The following is a 23,024-nucleotide window of genomic DNA, read 5'->3' on the forward strand; positions in this document are numbered from 1 at the left end:
CAAAGCCTATTCTACTAAATATCAATCCTTGGTTCTTCGGGCTCTGCGAGTCACTGTGGACCACCTTCTGCACCTGCTTCAAAAAGCGAACCGCCTCGGGAGCTAAATAATGAAATTAAACAAATAATGTAAACTAATAATATGCATGTCCTTTTTCATCTTGTCCGGCGTGTGTGTTCCTAATAACAACCATTGGTGGCCATACAATCTCTCTATCTTTAGCATTCAACCCCATCCACTCACCATTCGACTTACCAACTTGATTAACCGTAGCACCCTTTCTTCTTCCAAAACAATAGCCAGATTGTGCAACTTAACTCGCAACCCTTTTGTTTTAGCGTGAGTCAAAAGAGACTGCAGGCTTTATACTAGAAAACAGCCCCAGCCCCCTGGCCTTCGCCTTCTGACACACACAGGGCAAAGCCACTCCCTCATCGGCTCATTGACCTGGTCAAAGTGTCCAAAGACTTGAAAAAATGCGCGTAGTACTCCTTGTGACTTGTAGGTAAATATTTGGATATTTAGGTCGTCATATCCCGTTAGATTCTTTTTCAATGGATGCACCAAGCTACAACAGATGTTTTAGATTAGTTACATTCAGTCTAGATCGACCATATGTTAATGTGTTAACCAAGCTTGTACTTGTATCAAATCAAATGTTATCTTGAAAGCATCATGCCTTTATCAGCAATACAAAGTGCCAAGTGATTGGTAAATTTTTAACTTACAACAAAGCACTAATTATTTGACCTTAGATAATGTTATTTGAGGGTTTAGTTGTGGGGTCATTGTCTTTTCTCAGCCAATCAAATCATTTTTCTATTTTTTATTTTAAAAACTAAATAGATAATGGTTGTCATGTTAGTAAAATCACTATGCGTTTTTTAATTGAAAAGTGAGAATCCGGATATTTGGAAACCTAATCGAAAAGTTAGTATGAATAAAAAAAGAAATCACAGTTTTATCATAAGTCACTGAAATTAGCTTGTTGGGGGAAGACGGGACCCACTTAGAAATTAGTTGGACGGTTTGAAACTTGAACATGTGACACATAACATGAGTAACTAATTAGTTGGGTATGACCATCCATCATCAACATCTTACATAACCATTTGTAACTTACAATATGAATCTTAGATTTATTTTATGTTTGAATTTGTTCACTGAAATGGAAGCCCTTAGAAATTTGTTCATGGTTTTGTATGCACGCCTCCTTTGGTTTCTAAACTTGTTTAAAACCAGCTTAATAGAACATGATCATTTTGATATCCCTACTGAAATCGTAACCGACGAGATCATCTCAAGACTCCCAGTCAAATCCATACTACAACTTAGATCCGTCTCTAAACCATGGCTCTCGCGTATCTCCCATCCCTCATTCATTAACCTCCAGCTCACTCATGCCACCACCGCCCTTTTCGTTCCTGGCGTTCGATAGTATCACAGGCGAACTCATATGTTCAACAGCCAATTATCAAGGTGGATCACTCACTCATCTCATGACACTTGTAAGGCCTAGTATTAATGACTACCCAATCTCTTATGATGTGGTCACAGGGTCTGAACACTTGAACGGGTTAGTGTTTTTGACTACCAAGAATTATTGTTTCAATTACCACGAAGCTATCATTGTTAACCCTAGCACACGTAAGATTTTTAAAACTTTTTATGGAGCTTCTGTAGAGGATCATATCAATTTTTTTTTGGGTTTGATGAGTCCACTAATCAACACAAGATTTTGAGAATGTGCGGTGTGGGGTCAACTCCCACAATTGAGATTATGGTTTTGTCTTATCCATGGAGAAAGATTGATTCTAGTTTTGGTATTAGTTTGAACTTTTGGTATCGTGACATCAAAAGAAGTGTTTGTGTTAATAGTGTAATATATATGATGCTTCGAGGGAACGTTGAAATATTGGCATTTGACTTGAGAACTGAGACGTTTTCTATTCTTAAGGTTCCTCTAGATGACATGGCAACTACAAGGAATAATTATAGGAAAAAATCTTCTCTCATAAAAATCAATGGATGCGTAGGCGTTGTTTGTTTTGATAGTGTGGTGGAAACCAATGAAATGTATATCTGGATATTAAAAGACTACGACCATCATGTTTGGGTGAAAGTAACCGTTGTATTCCCCGAGTCTTGGAAGGTACTAGGTTGTCCTATCCCGTCAGATTCTCTTTCAGCGGACACGATTATCTTTTCTGTGACAGATTCTACGAATGTGATTAAGGCACTTATCTACAACATGAAGAGTGGATGTTTTAAGTCAGTTTCATTTGCTCTAGACCATTTGCCACCAGGTATAACAAACTCGGTACACTTAGGCATCTATAATATTAGATGTTATCTTGAAAGCATTGTGCCTTTATTAGTGACTTAACTGGAGAAATCAAAGTGTTTGGTACTTTGTTTTAGTGAATAAAAAAGCACTTATTTGGTAATACTATTATTTGTTTGTATTTTGAATCATTCGTATGACAACTAGAGCTTTATCTTTGTATATCCATTATACACAAGTCTATTATTTTTCAGTCAATGTTTTAAATTTAATTTCCAGTCTTCGAGTGTTTTGTTTGGATCAAATGGGTATTTTAAACTTGGGTTGTTAGTTTGTTTTTTACTATCCTCTCAAGTACCATAAATATAACAACATTCTACTGTGCAATATATTTCAAGAAATCTAATGTGCATAAACACAATGACAGATTGTACATGTTTGAATACAACTTCTTGACAACAACTACTACCAAGTTTAGCAGACCGTTGGTGAACTGTCTTACACCACATATAAGAGGAGTGCCAAAGGGGAAGGGTGTCATTCTAATTGGCAAGCTTGAGGGCTTAGTTGTGTGACTATGGTCTCTCCTTAATCAATCAAACTATTTTATACTTTTTATAAAATAAATAATGGTAGTTTTGTTGGTAAAATCATTTCGCGTTTATTTTATTAATAAGTTACTAATAAGTTAGTATCGGGATTCAGGATCTTTGGAAATTTAATAAAAATGATTTTGGCTATGAATAAAATAAAATAAAAAATCGTATCTCATAAAAATCAATGGATACGTAGGCGTTGTTTGTTTGGATAGTGTGGTGGAAACTAATAAAATGTATATCTGGATATTAAAAGACCATGACCATCATGTTTGGGTGAAAGAAACTGTTGTATTCCCCGAGTCTTGGAAGGTACTAGGTTATCCTGTCGCGTCAGATTCTCTTTCAGCGGACAAGATTATATTTTCTGTGACAGATTCTACGAATGTGATTAATGCACTTATCTCAACATGAAGAGTGGAACTTGCACTACAAACACTATTTTAAATTTGAATTCATAACTTTAAATGTAGTTGAACTTGCACTACACCATAAATTAAATTTGTTAACAATGAATTATAATTAATGAAAAAATCACAAAATTATTATTATTACTTTTAAATCTTACCAGAATCTCGGTTTACATATTTAAGATATATACACATTTATATTAACACGGTTTGACAATTCAATTTTATTTTAATTATTGTTTTCGGTCTTATTTTACTCATAGTAATCCTTTCACATAAAGTTTATATAGGTTTCACAATTCATATTATATATTTATATATATTCAGTTTTAAATTTTGAATTTAAAATGAATCAATTTGAAACAACATTTCATGTTTAATCAATTAACAAAAAATATACATAATCTTACCTCCCTATATAAAATGTATGACAGAAGACTTTTTACACCAACATCGATCGATCTAAGAACTCAGCAGGGGCCAATTCAGTATTGAGCCAGGGGGAGCGTATGCACCCTCTCAAATTCGTATTTTTTCTATAAACTTATACTATATTAGGTTTAAAGACCCCAAGTGTCCATCCGTGTTTTATTTAGTGCCCCAAACTCAACTTTCAAGCCAACTTTTCAAACGCAAGTGTAGTTTTTCTTTCATAAAATAACAATTAAGCTTAGATTGTTTAATTGTCTAACCACTTCATCAATTAGTTATTAATATAGTGATATATTTTGTTAGTTTAATCGGACCGTTATAAAAATTAGACCAAAATATGATGGTATTCAGAGTATCATTTCTTTTTTATAATTCTACAGTATTTAACTTTAATTTTTTTATTTGTATATAAGAGCGCTTTATGCCGTAACAATTATGCAAAAGTTTTTATCAACTGTAATATGTATTTTGCTATTGTGTTCTGGGAAAATTTATTGCTTACATTTCTATACGTGGTCTATTTAATGTAAGTTCATTTGACTTGACCCATTTTGGTTTGACCCGTTTTAGTTTGATTTGGCCCGTTCTATGTTGACCGTTTTTTGAACCCACTGGCAAAATTTTCTGCATCCGCCACTAAGAAGCAAATCCATGGTTATTGTAAGTTTTATTTTTATTACTCATTGTTCCATTCATATGTATTGTTGTTAATATGCATGCATTTACATTTATTTCAATATACTTATTTGTATACAATCTTATTATTTCACAAACATCAGAATGGAGCCACAAAACATTTTGGTTAATGATTGTTTGTCTACTGTTAAATAGTGTTTTAAGTTTTATCACTTCTCAAAATTATTGATATCCTGCTTACCGGTAATCTAATGCATGTTCTTTTGCTAATCCCTTCGAATTTTGTAACATGCATCTATTAAAATTGTTTATGAGATCATCCATATTAACATGTTGTTGAATAAACATAAAACTCTCTACACAATCTGTTTATTACATGCAATGCATACTATCGTATTATCCTATTTTTCAATCAACAAACATGTGTAACCAATATTACATCAAAATCTTATATTTATTATTAATAATTATATTGTTTAATTCAAGATTTTACGTATACAATTATACGATAATGATAATTCCATAGATACGTTATTATTGTGCACTTTTTTTAGGATATAAGTGTCTAGTATTTGTATATGCATCAGGATTGTAAATTTTGTATTAAGATTGCTTGATCTTAATTTAAATATACTATGTTTTTAATTTGCCAGCCAAATTGAATATTACATAATGGTTTCTAATTAAATATTATTTGTTATGCCAGGTTGTGAATGAAATTGTCTTCTTTTGGTTGACAATTATCCAGCCCGTTATGCTGATGTACTACATGGTAAAGTTTTTGGATGATATGTTACTTTTGATGCAGCTTGTAAAGTTTTTTGATCATGGTTATGTTTAGAATGATTTGAAATTAGATGCATATATTTTAGTATTCTAAATACTTTTGGAACATTGTTTGGGTTTATGAAGTTGTATTAATGTTATGATGGTTACTAGGATATCTTAAGGGCATGTTAATGTATGTATAATTCTTTTAGCTTAATTTTCTGTCTCTAGAATTTGTTCATGGATCAATTTATTTGATTTCCCTACTGATCGTAACCGACGAGATGATCTAGAAACTCCCCGTCAATCCATACTACAACTCAGATCCGTCTCCAAACCATGGCTCTCGCGTATCTCCCTTTCCGCATTCATCAAACTCCAACTCACTCACACCACCACCAGTGGCGGACCCATGATTTTTTGTCAACGGGGTCCCAATTTTTTCGGTTTACAAAATTTTCGGGTCGGGTCGAGACAAGGAACATAATAAAACACGGAAATATGGTGTCATTGGAAACGAGTAAGTAGAGAGAATTTAGATTAGAAACTAGATATAACATAGACTTTTAACTTATTTTTATTTATACCCGAAAAACATAAACGTAAGATATATATATGGTCATACCTACATGACCAAAACATGAAAAACTAACACTGACACAAATAAATGATTAATTATAATATACATACACAAGATAAATAATAAAAAAATATGCAAAACTCATGTTGTCATTATATATGTTGTATGATGATTATGACTATATGAGAGAAACTAAAGAAAAAGACAAATATCCTAACTAAATAACTAATATTGAATAAGATATAAAACAAAAAAAAACAACAAAAACACAGTGTGGTGAGGCTTGAACCTGCAAACTCTCAAAGAAAAAACAAGGGATTTTCCACTAGACCAGTTCAATCATAATAGTATGGGTTCAAAGTTTTAATTTTTATGGGGTCCTTACAAAATTTAATATACCGCCTCTAAGTAATTTTCAAAAAACATTGGTGTCCCGGGACCCCGACCAGACCTATACGGGTTCGCCCCTGACCACCACAACCCTTTTCATTCATGCCGTCGATAGACACACCGGCGAACTCCTTATGTTTTTGGAATCAGGAAAAACTGTTAAGCATGAGAAAACATGTTCCGTGAATCTACATGTCTTCATTCCTTTTGCTTTTAATACATTTGAGTCTCTTGCCCTCGAAGCTATTGCATTTCTAAAAAGAGTTCAGCGGGACGTGCACAATAGCTTACCGACACCAAAAACTATAACATTGTTTTCATGAGTCGGATTAGTTTTGTCATTTAAAAGAGGATAACGGTGCAACTTGTTACTCGTTTACCTGTCTCTATGCTGTAGTTTAACTTTTTTTTTGAGTAATAATAATAATAATATTATTATTATTATTATTGTCGTCGTTGTTGTTGTCACTTTAAGGTACTTTCGTGAAGTTAGTGTCAGAAAGATGAATTCATCTTCTTCATCTTTTCCCCGTTGTTTCGTTTGTGGTGTAGCTTACACTATATATATATATATATACCATGCATCAAAATTCAAAACCCATCTGCCAAATGAATCCTAGGTACCAACCACCTCCCTCTATGTCATGGCCAGCGACCAGGAGCTTTGATGAGGAGGTCGATCCAATGGCTATTGATCATATGCATAGCTACAATAATATCATTAATCAAGCTATGTCATTATCCGGTCATTTCCCTGGCCATGGGAACTCGCTAATTAATACGATTAGTGGTTCAAATAACTCATATTATAACGTCGCATTGTCTAGGGAAGCTATGAGGCCACTCGTTGGTTCTCAAGCTTCTGGCGGTGGCTATCACGATTCTTTTGATCAACCACCGTCACTTAATGACGTACGTGGACCACAAGCATCACAAACCGGTTCATCGTTCACCGTAGATCAGATTTCTGGGATGGTGGATAGTGGCAGGGCCAGAGAGAAAATCTTCTTGAAGCAGAGGCGGAATATTGATGCCTACAACACTGTAGTCATGGGAGTACAGTCTTTTTTCCGAGGTGACTCGTATGAAATCGCCTTTGTAAAGAAGCGCAATCTGCAGAATCGGTGGGGCAACCATTGTAGTTAGCAGACCGGTGGTGAACTGAACATGAAAAGTAGATAGTCTCATGAAGACATCAGGTTGCAGGTTAAATTAATATGAAGAAGAATATGTTTGAAGTGATATGGCTTTAACAAAATTATTATATGACTCTCATGGTTGTTTATTTAATTATAATGATCAAAGACTTAAAATATCATATGAACTATGATAATTATTTGATAATGAACGTAATGAACGCGTCGTTCCTATCATAAATAGTGTTTTCCATTGGGTGTATATATAGACATTACATTAGGGAGTGATCGATCAACACCTTTAAACTAGCCATCGTGCTCTAAATCTCACCTTCCCCACTTAACCGTGAGACTCTCTCATTACACTCCAAATGGGAACTTGATCTAGAATCATATCTTCTTTCATCACTACATTAACCCTATCAAGCAACATGATTTTCTAGAATGATTACAAATGCTAAATCAAGCAATTTCAGAGATAAGTGAATATGAAGTGAACGGTTATTTCACAACTAAAATCAGTAAATCAAATTGTTATTGAATTAACTAAATCTTTGTTGTCTTAACCGAAAGATTACAAGATAGAAAAACAAAACTGATAAAAGAACTAGAAGGAGGATGAGAGGACAGATTCATAGAATATGGGATGAGAGTAGAAGCCAAACATTCTAACAATATTCATTCATACATTCGTTGTAATTCAACCTATCCTTTATATCCAACGGTAATTCCCGATCAAACCTTGATCTCTATTTAGTTGGGTCATTGAGATGGGCTGGATGGTTGGGCCTCGTGTGGGTCCAAGTTTGTTTCATAACAGAATAGAAGGGAATGGGAAGATCTAAAAGTTTAGATGGGATGACAAGTGTACCGAATTCTAGCTCAGGTTTAATGGTTAGCGTGGAAATTTACATCATGGGTAACAGTGTAACACCAATATCTTACAAAACAAAGCATGTGAGTTTTATTATTTTTTAACAACCAACAAAATCATTTACTAGTTGGATCATTCAAAAGGAGGTTAGCGGTGCAATTTGTTGCTTATTTACCTACCTCTTTATTGTAATTGGATCATTTTATTTTCTATAAGTTTAAAATATAATTTACTAATCACACCAACTAACGGAGACTAGTAAGATACTAGCCCCGAAAGATAACCACCAAAACGCCCATGTGTTCCATATACAACAATTAAGTTTAACACACGCACCACCCCCGTACAAACATAACAATTTTACAATTTACAAATTGAATACAAAATCACTCCATTTCTCTCAAGAAACATTAACTAGCTTAGATCTATTATGAACCCATAAGATGCTCATTGCTTTAACTTCTCCCATCACGCAATCCAAACGTGCCGGCCTCCTATCGAATGCAATCCTATTTCTCGTCTTTCAAATGCACCATATGATAGTTAAACATATATTGTGGAAACCCCAGTTAATTAACATATGAATCCTATTTTGTGCACTCGCTCATCTCATCACACTCGACCACTTTTCGTCTATATTGGTCACCAAAACCCAACATTTGAACGCCTTAGTATTTTTCACTGTTTCTTATGAGGCTATTGTTGTTAACCCTAGCACGCATAAGGTTTTTAAACTTCCCTATCGATACAAGCATACCAAGTACCTCTACGGGTTAAAAAGCCTTCCTTATAATCGATCCAAGCATATCAAGTACTTCTTCGGGTTTGATGACTCCACAAATCAACACAAGCTTTTTTTCATGATGCTTAGTGTTGGAATAACTTCCACGATTGGGCTTATCGAGAGTCTTTGTCGGATCACAAATGGAGAAAGAATGATGCTAGTTTCGACGATGGTCACAAGAATCTTTCTTCGGGCGACATTAGTAGTAGTGTTTGTGTTAATAGTGGAATGCATTGGTTGCTTCCATGGACCTTTGAAATTTTGGCGTTTGACTTGAGAACTAACACACTCCCCGTCAAATCCATACTCAGATGGGTTAACGACTTGATTTAACGGGGCTAATAAATTCGGGTTTAATTGCAAGTGAATAGAAACCATAGAGATGAATTTGCAAGTTTGAAACTATTGGACTAAAACCGCACATTTGAACAAACTATAAGGACGAAACCACAGCTCACTAAAATAAGTATTATAATAAAGATATAGTGAAAAGACATGCCTACCCCTGTGTTAACGATTAAATTTAACGGGGTTAGTGATTTGGATGTAATTGGCAAAAACTGGGAAACATGGATGATCTATATGCGAAAAATAAACTTTTTGGACTAAATTCGCATTATTTGACAAACTAAAAGGACTAAAATGACACTTTTACTTTAAAAGAAAATAAAATCCAAAGTTTATCATAAAGTCACTTAATTAGCTTGTTGGGGGAAGACGGAACCCACTTTGAAATTAGTTGGACGGTTTGAAACTTGAAACTGTCACACATGACATGACAAATGAGTTGCATATGAACATCCATCATCAACATCTTTCATAACCAATTGTAATTTACAATATGAATTTTAGATTTATTTTCTGTTTGAATTTGTTCACTGTGGAAGCCCTTAGAAATTTATTCATGGATTTGTATGCACGCCTCCTTCGGTTTCTAAACTTGTTTAAAACCAGCTTAAAAGAACATGATCATTTTGATATCCCTACTGAAATCGTAACCGACGAGATCATTTCAAGACTCCCAGTCAAATCCATACTATAACTTAGATCCGTCTCTAAACCATGGCTCTCGCGTATCTCCCATCCCTCATTCATTAACCTCCAGCTCACTCATGCCACCACCGCCCCTTCCGTTCCTGTCTTTGATAGAAAAATAGGCGAACTCCATATGTTCTCCGCCAATTATCAAGGTGGATCAGTCACTCGTCTAATGACACTTGTAAGGGCTAGAATTCATGACCACCCAATCTCTTATGATGTGGTCACAGGGTCTGAACACTTGAACGGGTTAGTGTTTTTGACTACCAAGAATTATTGTTTCAATTACCACGAAGCTATCATTGTTAACCCTAGCACACGTAAGATTTTTAAAACTTTTTATGGAGCTTCTGTAGAGGATCATATCAAGTTTTTCTTTGGGCTTGATGAGTCCACTAATCAACACAAGATTTTGGGAATGTGCGGTGTCGGGTCAACTCCCACAATTGAGATTATGGTTGTGTCTAGGTCAAACGATCCATGGAGAAAGATAGATTCTAGTTTTGGTATTGGTTTGAATCTTTGGTATCGTGACATCGAAAACAGTGTTTGTGTTAATAGTGTAATATATATGATGCTTCGAAGGAACGTTGAAATTTTGGCATTTGACTTGAGAACTGAGACGTTTTCTATTCTTAAGGTTCCTCTAGATGACATGGCAACTACAAGGAATAATTATAGGAAAAAATCGTATCTCATAAAAATCAATGGATGCGTAGGAGTTGTTTGTGTTGATAGTGTGGTGGAAACCAATGAAATATATATCTGGATATTAAAAGACTACGAGCATCATGCTTGGGTGAAAAAAACCGTTGTATTCCCCGAGTCTTGGAAGGCACTAGGTTGTCCTGTCCCATCAGATACTGTTTCACTGGACAAGATTATCTTTTCAGTTTCAGATTCTACGAATGTGATTAGTACACTTATCTACAACATGAAGAGTGGATGTTTTAAGTAGGTTTCATTCGCTCTAGACCATTTGCCACTAAGTTTATTCTACTCGGTAGACTTAGGCATCTATAATATGAGATGTTATCTTGAAAGCATTGTGCCTTTATTAGTGACTTAACTGGTACTTTGTTTTAGTGAATAAAAAAAAGCACTTATTTGGTAATACTATTATTTGTTTGTATATTGAATCATTCGTATGACAACTAGAGCTTTATCTTTGTATATCCATCATACACAAGTCTATTATTTTTCAGTCAATTTTTTAAATTTCATTTCCAGTCTTGAGTGTTTTGTTTGGATCAAATGGGTATTTTAAATCTTGGGTTGATAGTTTGTTTGTTACTATATAACAACATTCTACTGTGCATGTTTCAATGTGTATAAACACAAATGTTTGAATACAACTTCTTGACAACAACTACTACCAAGTTTAGATCCAAAATTGGTACAAATAAACTGAATTGGTATGAGATGGTTATCAAATTCGCTAAATTGGTACGGATACTAACTAGAATATATAATTAAGAATAGGTTGCATCCGCTTTTTAGACAAAATATGAAAGTTCTCAATAAAACCTCAATACACTCCAGATGGTTACAAAATACCGAAATGACAATACCCGTACTTGTACTTCCGTAAATACTGAATACAAAATTATAAATTCTTGATATCGATACCGAAACGATTTAACCGCCAAATTAGTATGGGTACAGTCATTCGAAAAAATAAATAATAATAATAATAATAAAAGCATGATTAATGGGCAAAATTAAGAGCACATTTTACAACTCATAAAGCATCTTTGCAAACATAAAATACAACAAAACAATTTAGTTTCAAAGATACTTACAATAATAGTCCTTCAACTTTAATCAATATTTTGTAAACTTATTATATAGTTACAAATTTACCATTTCTTCTAAACCAATCACCCCCACGATTTTTTAATAGACGTAACCTTTTCATACGTTAATATTTTTTATAAAAAAATATACCATAAAAACGAGCATTTTATTTTTATTAATTTGAGTATGGTATTTTTGTACTTTTTATTTTAAAATGTTAAGATATTACGTGATTACAAGTAATGACCAACAATAGATCGGATCAGGTGAGCTAGGGTAATAATAATAACAATACCTGGTTTGGTACTTTGGTGGGTGAAGACTGACCCGGTTTGAAATTAGGTGGACTGTTGAACACTATCCATATGGTACGTAATCTTCGTCGATTGTAGTTTATTTATATTCTGTTTGTTTGAATCGTTGTTAGTTTGTTAATCTAATTATTAATTATAATTACTACACTGAAATGAGGTAGATAGATGGAAGCCCTTAGAAATTTGTTCATACTCCTCTTTCCGTGTGTAAACTTGAAACCCCCAAAAAAACAGCAACAACTAGACGATGATGGATTTGATTTCCCTACCGAAATAATCACCGATGAGATCGTCTCCCCGTAAAGTCTATTCTCCGATTCCGATCCGTCTCCAAACAGTGGCTCTCGCGCATATCCGATCCCTCATTCATTAACCTCCAGCTCGCTCACGCCACCACCGCACTGATTATTTCCGCCGTAGACAGACACACCCGCAAACTCCTTATGTTCTCCGCCGATTCTCAAGGCGGATCACTCACTCATCTCACGACACTTGCAAGGGTTGCTATTCCTTATGATGCTAACATTTGAACGGGTTAGTATTGTTGACTTTCCAGGATCCTTTCAGTTATCATGAAGCTATCGTTGTTAACCCATATCTTATAAAAATCAATGGATGCATAGGAGTTGTTTGTTCTCATCGTGTGATGAAAACCAATGAAATGTATATCTGGATATTAAAAGACTATGAACATCATGTTTGGGTGAAAGAAACCGTTATATTCCCCGAGTCTTGGAAGGTACTAGGTTGTCCTATCCCATTTGATTCTGTTTTAGCAGACGAGATTATCTCTTCCGTTACAGATTCTAGGAATGTGATTAGTGCTCTTATCTACAACATGAGGAGTGGATGTTTTAAGTCGGTATCATTCACTCTTGGCCGTCCGTTACCGGACTTTAAAGACACAAAAGACTTACATGTCTATCAAATCAAATGTAATCTTGAAAGCATCATGCCTTTATTAACGACTTAACTGGAGATATCAAAGTGTTTAATATTCTGTTTTAGTGAATAAGAAAGCACTTATTTGGTAATTTGGTAATCTTGTTATTTATTTGTATTTTGAATCATTGGTATGACAAACTAGTTATTATACCAAAGTCTATTATTACTAAGTGATTTTTTTTTTCATTTCCACTCTTGATTGTTTTGTTTGGATCAAATGGGTATTTGGAAATCTTGGGTTGTTAGTTAGTTTGTTACTATCCTCTCAAGAAGTACCATATACATAACAACATTCTAATATGTCTGAAGAAATCTGATGTGCATAAACACAATAACAGATTGTACATGTTTGAATACAACTTCTTGACAACAACTACTACCAAGTTTAGATCCACTCACCTTCACTTGCTTTTAACAACCATTGTAGCCTATGCGTGGTACATAACATGGTGGAGATGAGATTCGGTTCATGAAGGCACCAAACGGGACAATTTTCTCTGCTTATTTCTCAAAAGAAAACAATGCAAGTTAAATAGAAAGCATCCTACTGTATATACACCTTATTAACAAATCATGTAATAATGGGATGAAGGGGAACTACTACTAAAAGTTTAAAATGCGTCTCCTCGATCTTCACGATGTTGAATTCGTCTTTGATTCACTGCAAGGTCTCACGGTTGGGCCTGTTCTGTATCCGGGTTTTGGGCTTGGGTAGCATAAGTTCTCTAGAGAAGCATGTTGTCTCAATCCTTCATTATTCATCAACTGCATTATTGTTTCAAGAACCGCCTTCTCAGTACCGAGACGATTAACAACATCTACAAATTGCTTATGCATCCGCGGTGTCCAAATGAGACGAGTGCGTTTGGAGAATGAGCGATTAGTTGCTAGTGATTTTGCATCACTAACCTGATCTGATTTGAACAATGAATCGGTTTGAGATGCTTGTGGTCTACGTACGTCGTTAAGCGATGGTGCTTGACCAAAAACATAATCCTCCTGATAGCCACCATAGGCAGAAGTAGTTTGAGAACTAATTAGTGGCCTCACAGCTCCCCTTGACAGTAGTAGTTGTGTATAGTCATATGAGTTGTTATTTAACCCGCTAATAAGCGAGGAGTTCCCGTGGCCAGGGTAGTGAGCGGACAACGACATTGCTTGATTATTAATGTAGCTACTATGATCAATAGCCATCGGATCGACTTCTTGATTAAAGCTCGTGATCGCGGGCCGTGACATAGAGGGAGGCCGTTTGTAGGAATTATTATTCATTGTGCAGATAGTTTGTTTTGAATTTTGAAATTATACTCAGATAGATGTATATATATATATATATATATACTGCAACCTACACGAAGCAACGCTGCAAAGAAGTAGAAGATGTTATGCTAATGCAGCAAAAGCAACCTCAACCCCATTTAATGGTTTTCTTTCATATTTTCTTCAATGGCAACCGACCCACATGGTTTAGTGACAAAAATTCAAAGTAATAATAATAATATAATAAATAATAATACCAATATAGTTTCACCCTCACAATAATATTTTAGTTTTACCCTCACATCCTGAAAATCGTAAATTCTTGGTACCGGTACTAAAATATTCGGTTAGGTACTGGTATGGGACCGGGATTCAAGGTAAAAATTCGGGAAATACCTACCGAAACTCAAAACTTTGGTACCGCTTCGGTACCGACGGTTTAAAATCGGTACCGATTTCGATACCGGTACCAACCAGTACCAATACCGATTTTGCTCATCTCTAGTCATCACCGTCCACCACCACCCACCGTCCACCACCCACTACCACCATCTACCACCCAACGTCTGCTATCACCACCGTCTACCACCATTGTCCACCACCGCCTTCTACCACCACCACCAACTACCACCGCCTTTTACCACCATCACTCTCACCATTCAGCACTACCATCACCCACTACCACCGTTCGCACACCACCACTAGTTTCTTCTAGCAATCTACAGACATTAAAAAACAAACAGTGTTTTTTTTTTGCAGACTACAGAGGTTTGGTTCACCCCTTCTTCTACAGATGTCTGCGTATGCGGTCCGCAAACTGCAAACATTTTACCTTTAAAAAAAACAGCGCCTCAATCTTTTATGTCGAAACATCGTGGGGTGGTGGGTGTGGTGGGGGGGGGGGGCAAAGGGCTTGGTGGTGGGACCTAGTCTTTACTTTACCGAGCAAATTATTTTCTAATTTTTTTATATTTAAAATTATTTAATAATAAATGTTTTGTTAGTAAATCATTATTCGTTTTTTATAAAAAATTAAGAATTTGTAAAAGTGTTAAGAGTTGGTTGTGTGGATCTTCAAGAATTATTTAAGTATAGGTATTACAGATCTTTGAAGATTATGTTAAGGAAAACCCATTTAATAAAAATGGTTTTTTTTTTTTTTTTTTTTTCGGTTAATGAACTTTGGGCTTGAATTAATGGGTAACTATGTGAAATCCAAAGAAAAGCATACTTGGGTGGAATGGTTGTCTAGTTCCCGGTTATGTTTTTGATTGGAATAGGTTGGTTCCGATGAAAGTCGGTTTCGTGTCGCGGAGGGCGTCATTGGGTAGGCTTCCGGCGCTCGGGGCTTTGGTTAAAAGGTGCATTATGGTTAGCTCAGTTCATTGTTCTATTTGCGGAGAGGCTGAGGAGTCGCTCGAACACGTGTTCGTATCATGTGGTCTTGCCCAAATTTTATGGAGAATAATATCTCAATGGTGTAATTAAGATGCCCAAAAAATTCCCAAAATGTCATATTATTAGAGATTTCATTTTTGTCACAATAAATAAAGATTTCGTAAATGTTCCATACAAACACGTCTTCGACAACGTGTTTGGCCTCAACACATCTTTCATGACATGTTTGCTTTCAAACACATCTTTCATGACTTGTTAGTTTTCAATGCGTCTTTCATGATATTTAAAGACAACACACAAGATACTCGTTATTCTAAAAGATATGAAAAGTAAAAGAAGTTGAGTTGAGTTTGGTAGTGAAAGGACCCACAATCAATAACAGTGTGACACCATGAGGTTAAGTAATTCGTTGCGTATCATCATTTCATCATCATCTTACGAAGCCAAAACCCATGAAATGGCCCACTTTGAAATCAATCACTAACTCATGCAATCTGAATCTCAATCTCTAACGCTTGCATGTAAAATTATCATGTTAGGAGCCTATTGGTTTAAATGTATGTGTAATGCTTTAAACTTGATTGGTTTATGTAGGGCTGGCAATTTATACACGAGACACACACGACACGTACACATGACTTTGGCAGGTAATAGGTAAGACCTTAACATGTTTCGTGTACTAAACAGGTAGTCACGAATTTACCTGTTAATTTTCGTGTCCAAACGGGTAAAATACATGTTTACATGTTAAGTACCTGGTTAGAGTTATATAATTAAATATACATATAATTATAAGCTATCATAAACACTAAATTTCTAAAACATTTTCATCCTCTGATTCTCAGTTGTCACCACTCACCACTCATGAACATTCCATCTCTGGCTTTTGTTTCACTAAACAGGTTGTCAAATATGTGTTTCTAAATAACTCTTATCGTGTATTATCGTGGTTTATCGTATATACCAGGTCGTAACAGGTTCGTGTTCGTGTTTGGGATACATGTACACGATAAGTTTTCGTGTCGTGTACATGTATACACATTTCGTGTCTTATCGTGTACGGGTATACACGATATGCGAGCTCTAAGTTTATGTTGTAATTTCATTATTGTATGTGCAACATGTTATTTATGTCTTAGGAAGTATTACAAATTAATGATTAATGAGTTCGATAGTTTTAATTTTAATAAACCACGATATGGAAGCCCTAAGAAGATGGTGTTCATACCTCCTACGATGTGGAAAATTGAAAACCCAAGAAGAAGAAGATCAACAACAATCAGACGACGATGAACGATTGCATTTCCCTAGTGAAATCACAGACGAGATCATCTCCAGACTCCCTGTCAAATCCATTCTCCGATTCAGATCCGTTTCGAAACCATGGGCTCTCGCGCATCTCCGATCCCTCATTCACCAAACTCCACCTCACTCACGCCACCACCTCACTCTTCATTCCCACCACCAATAGTCACACCGGCAAACTCTTCTTCCTCTCCGCCACCGGTTCATCACTCGCACTCACTCATCTCATGACACTCGGCAACATGCGTTATAACCATGTCAACAGAACCGAACATTTGAACGGGTTAATATTTATAACTACCGAGTGTGGTCACTGTTTGAATGACTATCAAGCTATCGTTGTTAACCCTAGTACGCGTAAGATATTTGAACTTCCTTACCGAAACCAGCTTTGCAAGTTCTTCTTTGGGTTTGACGAGTCGAGATACGAGCACAAGATTTTAAAGATGCTTGGCGTCGAATCCAGTAGCACAATTGAGGTTATGGTTTTATCTTTGTCGGATTACACATGGAGAAAGACTTATGTTAGTATTGATATTGGTCCGAATCGATATCCGGATGACATTACTAGTGTTTGTCTCAATAGTGTAGTGCATTGGTTGCTTCTACGGACGTTTGAACTTTTGGCATTCGACTTGAGAACAAACAAGGTTTCTGTTGTTAAGCTCCCTCTAGATGACATGCATTATAGCCTCATGTCAAACGATCAGTCCCTCATAAAAATCAATGGTTGTATAGGGGTTGTTTGTTCTCATCGTGTGGCGGAAACCAACGAAATAGATATCTGGATATTACAAGACTATGAAAATCGTGTTTGGGTGAAAGCAACCGTTATATTACCCTGGCCGTGTGGTGCAACACGTCCTTCTATCCCGTTTGATTCTCTTTCAATGGGTGAGATTATCTTTTCAGTGAGAAAGGGTGCGAATGTGATTAGTGTACCTGTCTACAACATGAAGACCGGACGTTTTAGATCTATTGAATTCACTGATCTAGACCATCTGTTCCAGTTTTTACCAAGCATTTGCTTCTATCAAATCAAATGCTATCTTGAAAGCATCATGCCTTTATTAGTGACTTAATTAACCGGAGATATATATCAAAGAGTTTGGTACTTTGTTTTAGTGAATAAGAAAGCACTTATTTGGTAATTTGGTAATCCTGTTATATATATATTTGTATTTTGAATCAATGGTATGATAAACTAGAGCTTTATCTTTGTATGATGACTATTAAACTAAAGTGTGGTTTTATAGTGAACTTTTTTGTGTCTATACTTGTGCCTTTTGTTGAGATCAACTGGGTACTTGAATTCTTGGGTTGGATTGGTATTAAACTAAAGGCTGTGTTTTAGTTTGAAAATGCAGAGAAAGATAGTTAACTAAACAATTTCAACTTCTTGTTAAGAGTAATGGTCATATGGTGAGTCAAAATTTGCATACATATATAGTTAACAATGTTCATATAGCTTCTTTTTCACAGATCATTTTGTGAGGATGGATTGCAAATAGAATTTGTGTGGGTTGGGTGAATCTTCTAGAATTATTTAAGTTGACCATAAAGTCAAAGATAGTCAAAGGGGTTAGGTAGTCAACTAGTCTTTGTATGTGCGGTAGAGGAGCACATTTTGGATTTTTTTGGGAAACCGAAGCGGTTTGGGCAAAGCCGGTTTGTTTTGAAACTGGTTTGGGTCAATGATTGCTTGTAACTATGCAGTACGCGAAAATAGGAAGGCCTGATCAATACCATTTGTCGAATGAAATAACGACTATGAATTCTTCATATCTTGCTACATTACTTAAAGAGCACAGATTTGGGCTAAAAATAAAGAAAAGAACTAAAACTTGGGTAATTATGTTGAAATTACAAAGAACTAACTCGCTTTTGGTCAAAGGAACGGTTTGAAAGGAACGCTAGTAGTGCTTTTTAGACGAACTGAAAACCGAGCATGTTAGTTCAGTTTGATGGGATGGATCGACCCGTTTTGAAATGAGCTGGACACTTTCTTTATAATTAAGTTGTAAGACACAAACAAGAAGTTCTAATAAATTTCAGAAAGAAATTTGTTAACTCTGTATATTAAGATTTTTAAACAAATTAGTAATCATGGCATCATGCATGATTAAATCTTGAAAATTCTGACGTGCTTGTATTCATAATTGTAATACTTCTTGATACATTGGAGACCTTATCTTTTATTCACTTATTTGATCCAAATCTGATCAAACAGTACCAAAACCCGATGAACATGATGGACACTATCTCGGATCAAAATTTGGCAACGAATTGACGTATCACGAGCAATCGTCTGCTCTGATACCAGTTGTAAATACGTTAATCGACGTTACGCGAGCCAAGATATAATCGCTAACATGATACATCGATACGATACACGAGATGTTACGTTAAACGAATGCTTTATTGATATGTTAAGGATAAATACATTATGGAGAGAATCCGACATGATAACGACATGAATACATTAAGCACAAATCTCTTCTAATTCGAACAGGAAACGCCTATTTATAGGCCCAATCCCCATTCGTTAACATCACTAACGAATGGGGTGTTCCCATAACGAATGGCTTCCCATTCGCTAAACATCATTAGCGAATGGGCAATACATTACCAAATGAGTCTAGTCTATAACGAATGGACCTCATTCACTATACAATCCATAGCGAATGAGTCATATTACATTATACATAAAGACTAGACTATCCCTAACTTATTCGATCGGCTACGAACACCAATTCGTGCACTAACATGTGTGCTAGGTTGTCGTGTCCAAGTAGATTCTATTTCAGCGAATAAGATTGTCTTTTCTATGACAGATTCTAGAAATGTGATTGATGTACCTATCTACAACATGAAGAGTATCAGTTATTGGGTTTAAAAGACACAGAAGACTTATGCTTCTGTCAACGAAAACGTTATCTTAAAAGCATCGTGGTTTTATACCAAGTTATTGGTTATGTAATTGAGTTTAAACATAAAAAATAAATATTTTTTTTTCATAAAAATGTATATAAAATAAATCGGGCATAACGAGACGTCGTGCCAGGGTCTGAATAGTCTCTCACCACTACTAGAAATTTGTTCTGATATGAACCCCTTGATGTCGCTATAGATCATCTATAGCGACGACTAATCGTTGACATAGAGATAAAGTGAAAATCTCAATGCAAGACAAAAACGCTATAGTGATGACTAATTGTCTTTATATGTATTTTTCTTTTTAATTTTCCTTTTCTTTTATTTGAGGAAAACTTTATATGATCCGTCCAACCCTATTTATTTATTTTTAAATTTTCATATACCTATACGGCTATACTATACTTATTGCTGCCGTATGGTTTCGACAAATTAATACGCAACTCCCCACTCCCCAGCTCTCAAACACAAGCCGATCTGCCGTAGCCACCGCCGTTCGTGCTTACTCCTCCGCTGCCACCGCCCTCTACCGTTTACTTGACGGTAACTAGTTTGTGCTTCTTCTGTTTTTTTTGGCTATAAACTAGTTGATATTTAGCACAAATTAAGTTTTAATTAGTGATAGTTTGGTTTTACGTACCTGACTTGATTATGTAATTTATTGTGTTTTGTGGTCGATTCTAGGTTAAATCTGTATGAATCTGGAAGCTTATTAGAAAATAAAATTAGGGTGCTTTAACATTGTTGATGACTGCAATGTTGAAGATTTGATATTTGAAGTTTAGGTTATGGCTATATAATGTTATGTTTCATGATCTATCACTATTCTTTTTTCACGTAAACTTAATTTGTATTGTATTTTCAGGTCCTCACGATCGATAAATCTAATGGGAAATTTGTGCTCACGCCACTTGATCAAAACCATAAAACAACAACAACTAGTAGACGATGATGGATTTGATATCCCCACCGAAATAATCACCGACGAGATCCTCTCGAGACTCCCCGTCAAATCCATACTCCGACTCAGATCCGTCTCCAAACCGTGGCTCTCTTGGATATCCGATCCCACGTTCACCAAGCTCCAGCTCACTCGTGCCTCCACCGCCCTCTTCATTCCCGCCTTCGGTATACGCACCCACAAACTCCATATGTTCTCCGCCAATGATGACGGTGGATCACTCACTCATCTCATGACACTCCACCCCAAAAGATCTGATCTTATGCAAATAGAGACGGAACATTTGAACGGGTTAGTATTGTTGACTCTCAAGTATACTCATTTGAATTACTATGAAGCTGTTGTTGTTAACCCTAGCACGCGTAAGATGCTTAAACTTGATTATGGAGCTTCTGGGACATTAGAGCATGCCAAGTTTTTCTTTGGGTTTGACGAGTCCGCTAATGAACACAAGATCTTGAGAGCGCGTGGTGATGTTGAGTCGACTACTACATTTGAGATTATGGGTTTATCAAGGTCGAATTACTCATGGAGAAAGATTGATGCTACTTTTGATATTGGTCAGTATATCTGGTTTCCTGACATCCGATTCGATCACAGTGTTTGTGTCAACAGTGTAATACACTTTATGCTTCGATCGACATCTGAGATTTTGGCATTTGACTTAAGAACCGAAACAATTTCTATTATTAAGGCTCCTCCATATGACAAAACCGAAAGGAATTTTTGGACCAGTCCGTATCTCATGAGAATCAATGGATGCAATATTGGAGTTGTTCGTTCTCCTCGTCTTGTGGTAACCAATATAATGCATATCTGGATATTAAAAGACTATGAACATCATGTTTGGGCGAAAGAAACCATTATATTTATATACCCCAACTTTTTGAAGGAATCAGGTCTTACTTTCCAGTTAGATTATGGTTCGACGGGCGAGATTATCTTTGCACCGACGAATTTTGGCAGTGTGATTACGGCACCTATCTACAACATGAAGAGCAGACGTTTTAAGACGGTATCATTCACTCTAGACCATCCGTTACCGGGTTTAAAAGACTTAAAAGGCTTACGCGTCTATCAAATCAAACGTTATCTTGAAAGCATCTTGCCTTTATTAGCGACTTAAATGGAGATATTCATGTGTTTTGTTTGGATCAACTGGGTATGCATTTTTATTTTGAAATTTTGGACAATTGTATGTAATATTGAGCTTTGTTGAAACCAATAAACCAAATTCACAAATCGATCACACAAAAACAAGTATAGTGTCAATGAAGCAAGAAAACCTTCAACTAAACTACTTGATAACTGTATATATGTAGTACAAGAATCATGTCTAAACAAATAGATCAACAGGTGCCTGACTCTAAAAACAAACGAGCATCAACTCCAGATATGTTACTCGCGAGCAAACAATAATGATGTAATTTCTCAAAGCTAGCTAGTGAGCAAAATTATAATATGAACATATCACATACATTATCAATTAACAAAATTTTCAAAACAATGTTCATAAAGCTTCTTTTTCACGTATCATTTGTGAGGATGGATTGCAAATAGAATTTGTGAAAGTATTAAGTGGGTTGGGTGGATCTTCTAGAATTATATAAGTTGACCTTAAAGTCAAAGATAGTCAAAGGGGGATAGATAGTCATTGTATGTGCGGTAGAGGAGCACATTTTGGATTTTTTTGGGACATCGAAACGGTTTGGGCAAAGCCGGTTTGTGTTGAAACCGGTTCGGGTCAATGTTTGCTTGTAACTACGCAGTACGCCAAAACAGGAAGGCTCAATCAATACCATTTGTCAAATGAAATAACGACTCTGAATTCTTCAAATCTTGCTACATTACTTAAGGAGCACACATTTGATTTGGCTAAAAATAAAGAAAATAATTAAAACATGGGTAATTATGTTGAATTACAAAGAACTAACTCGGTTTTTGGTCAAAGGAATGATTTGAAAGGAACGATAGTAGTGTTTTTTAGCCGAACCGAGCATACCAGTTCAGTTTGTTGGCAGTAGACCCGCAATGAATGAGCAGGCTGGACGGTTCTTGCAATTGGGCGGTTGAACCAGGGACATCGTATTGGACCGGGTTTGAGAAAAAAAAAACTTCTAAAATCCAATTATGAGACAAATAAAAGTTTGTTTAGTCGTTTAAAAAACAAAATTCAAATGAT

General features: G+C 35.7%; 3 protein-coding genes and 1 pseudogene across 3 annotated transcripts; all 4 read left to right on the forward strand.

The window, feature by feature from the left end:
- The first annotated feature begins 1,095 nt into the window (after window positions 1-1,095).
- On the forward strand, window positions 1,096-2,581 carry LOC143578716 (putative F-box protein At1g32420; annotated as a pseudogene).
- A 7,477-nt stretch (window positions 2,582-10,058) lies between these two features.
- On the forward strand, window positions 10,059-10,886 carry LOC143578717 (F-box protein At1g30790-like). The gene has a single exon (XM_077062200.1). It carries the CDS (start codon window positions 10,059-10,061, stop codon window positions 10,884-10,886), a length of 828 nt encoding a protein of 275 aa, XP_076918315.1.
- Window positions 10,887-16,843: 5,957 nt separating this feature from the next.
- On the forward strand, window positions 16,844-18,523 carry LOC143578727 (putative F-box protein At1g47790). Its single transcript, XM_077062209.1, has one exon. The coding sequence runs from the start codon at window positions 16,932-16,934 to the stop codon at window positions 18,027-18,029; it is 1,098 nt and encodes a 365-aa protein (XP_076918324.1). The 5' UTR covers window positions 16,844-16,931; the 3' UTR covers window positions 18,030-18,523.
- Window positions 18,524-21,032: 2,509 nt separating this feature from the next.
- On the forward strand, window positions 21,033-21,968 carry LOC143578718 (F-box protein At1g30790-like). The gene has a single exon (XM_077062201.1). The coding sequence runs from the start codon at window positions 21,033-21,035 to the stop codon at window positions 21,966-21,968; it is 936 nt and encodes a 311-aa protein (XP_076918316.1).
- Window positions 21,969-23,024: the final 1,056 nt, after the last annotated feature.

The sequence above is a fragment of the Bidens hawaiensis genome, unplaced genomic scaffold (genome assembly GCF_021521415.1).
Source record: "Bidens hawaiensis isolate Kalapana, Puna unplaced genomic scaffold, B.hawaiensis_p1.1 tig00029326_1, whole genome shotgun sequence".
NCBI classification, from domain to species: domain Eukaryota; kingdom Viridiplantae; phylum Streptophyta; class Magnoliopsida; order Asterales; family Asteraceae; genus Bidens; species Bidens hawaiensis.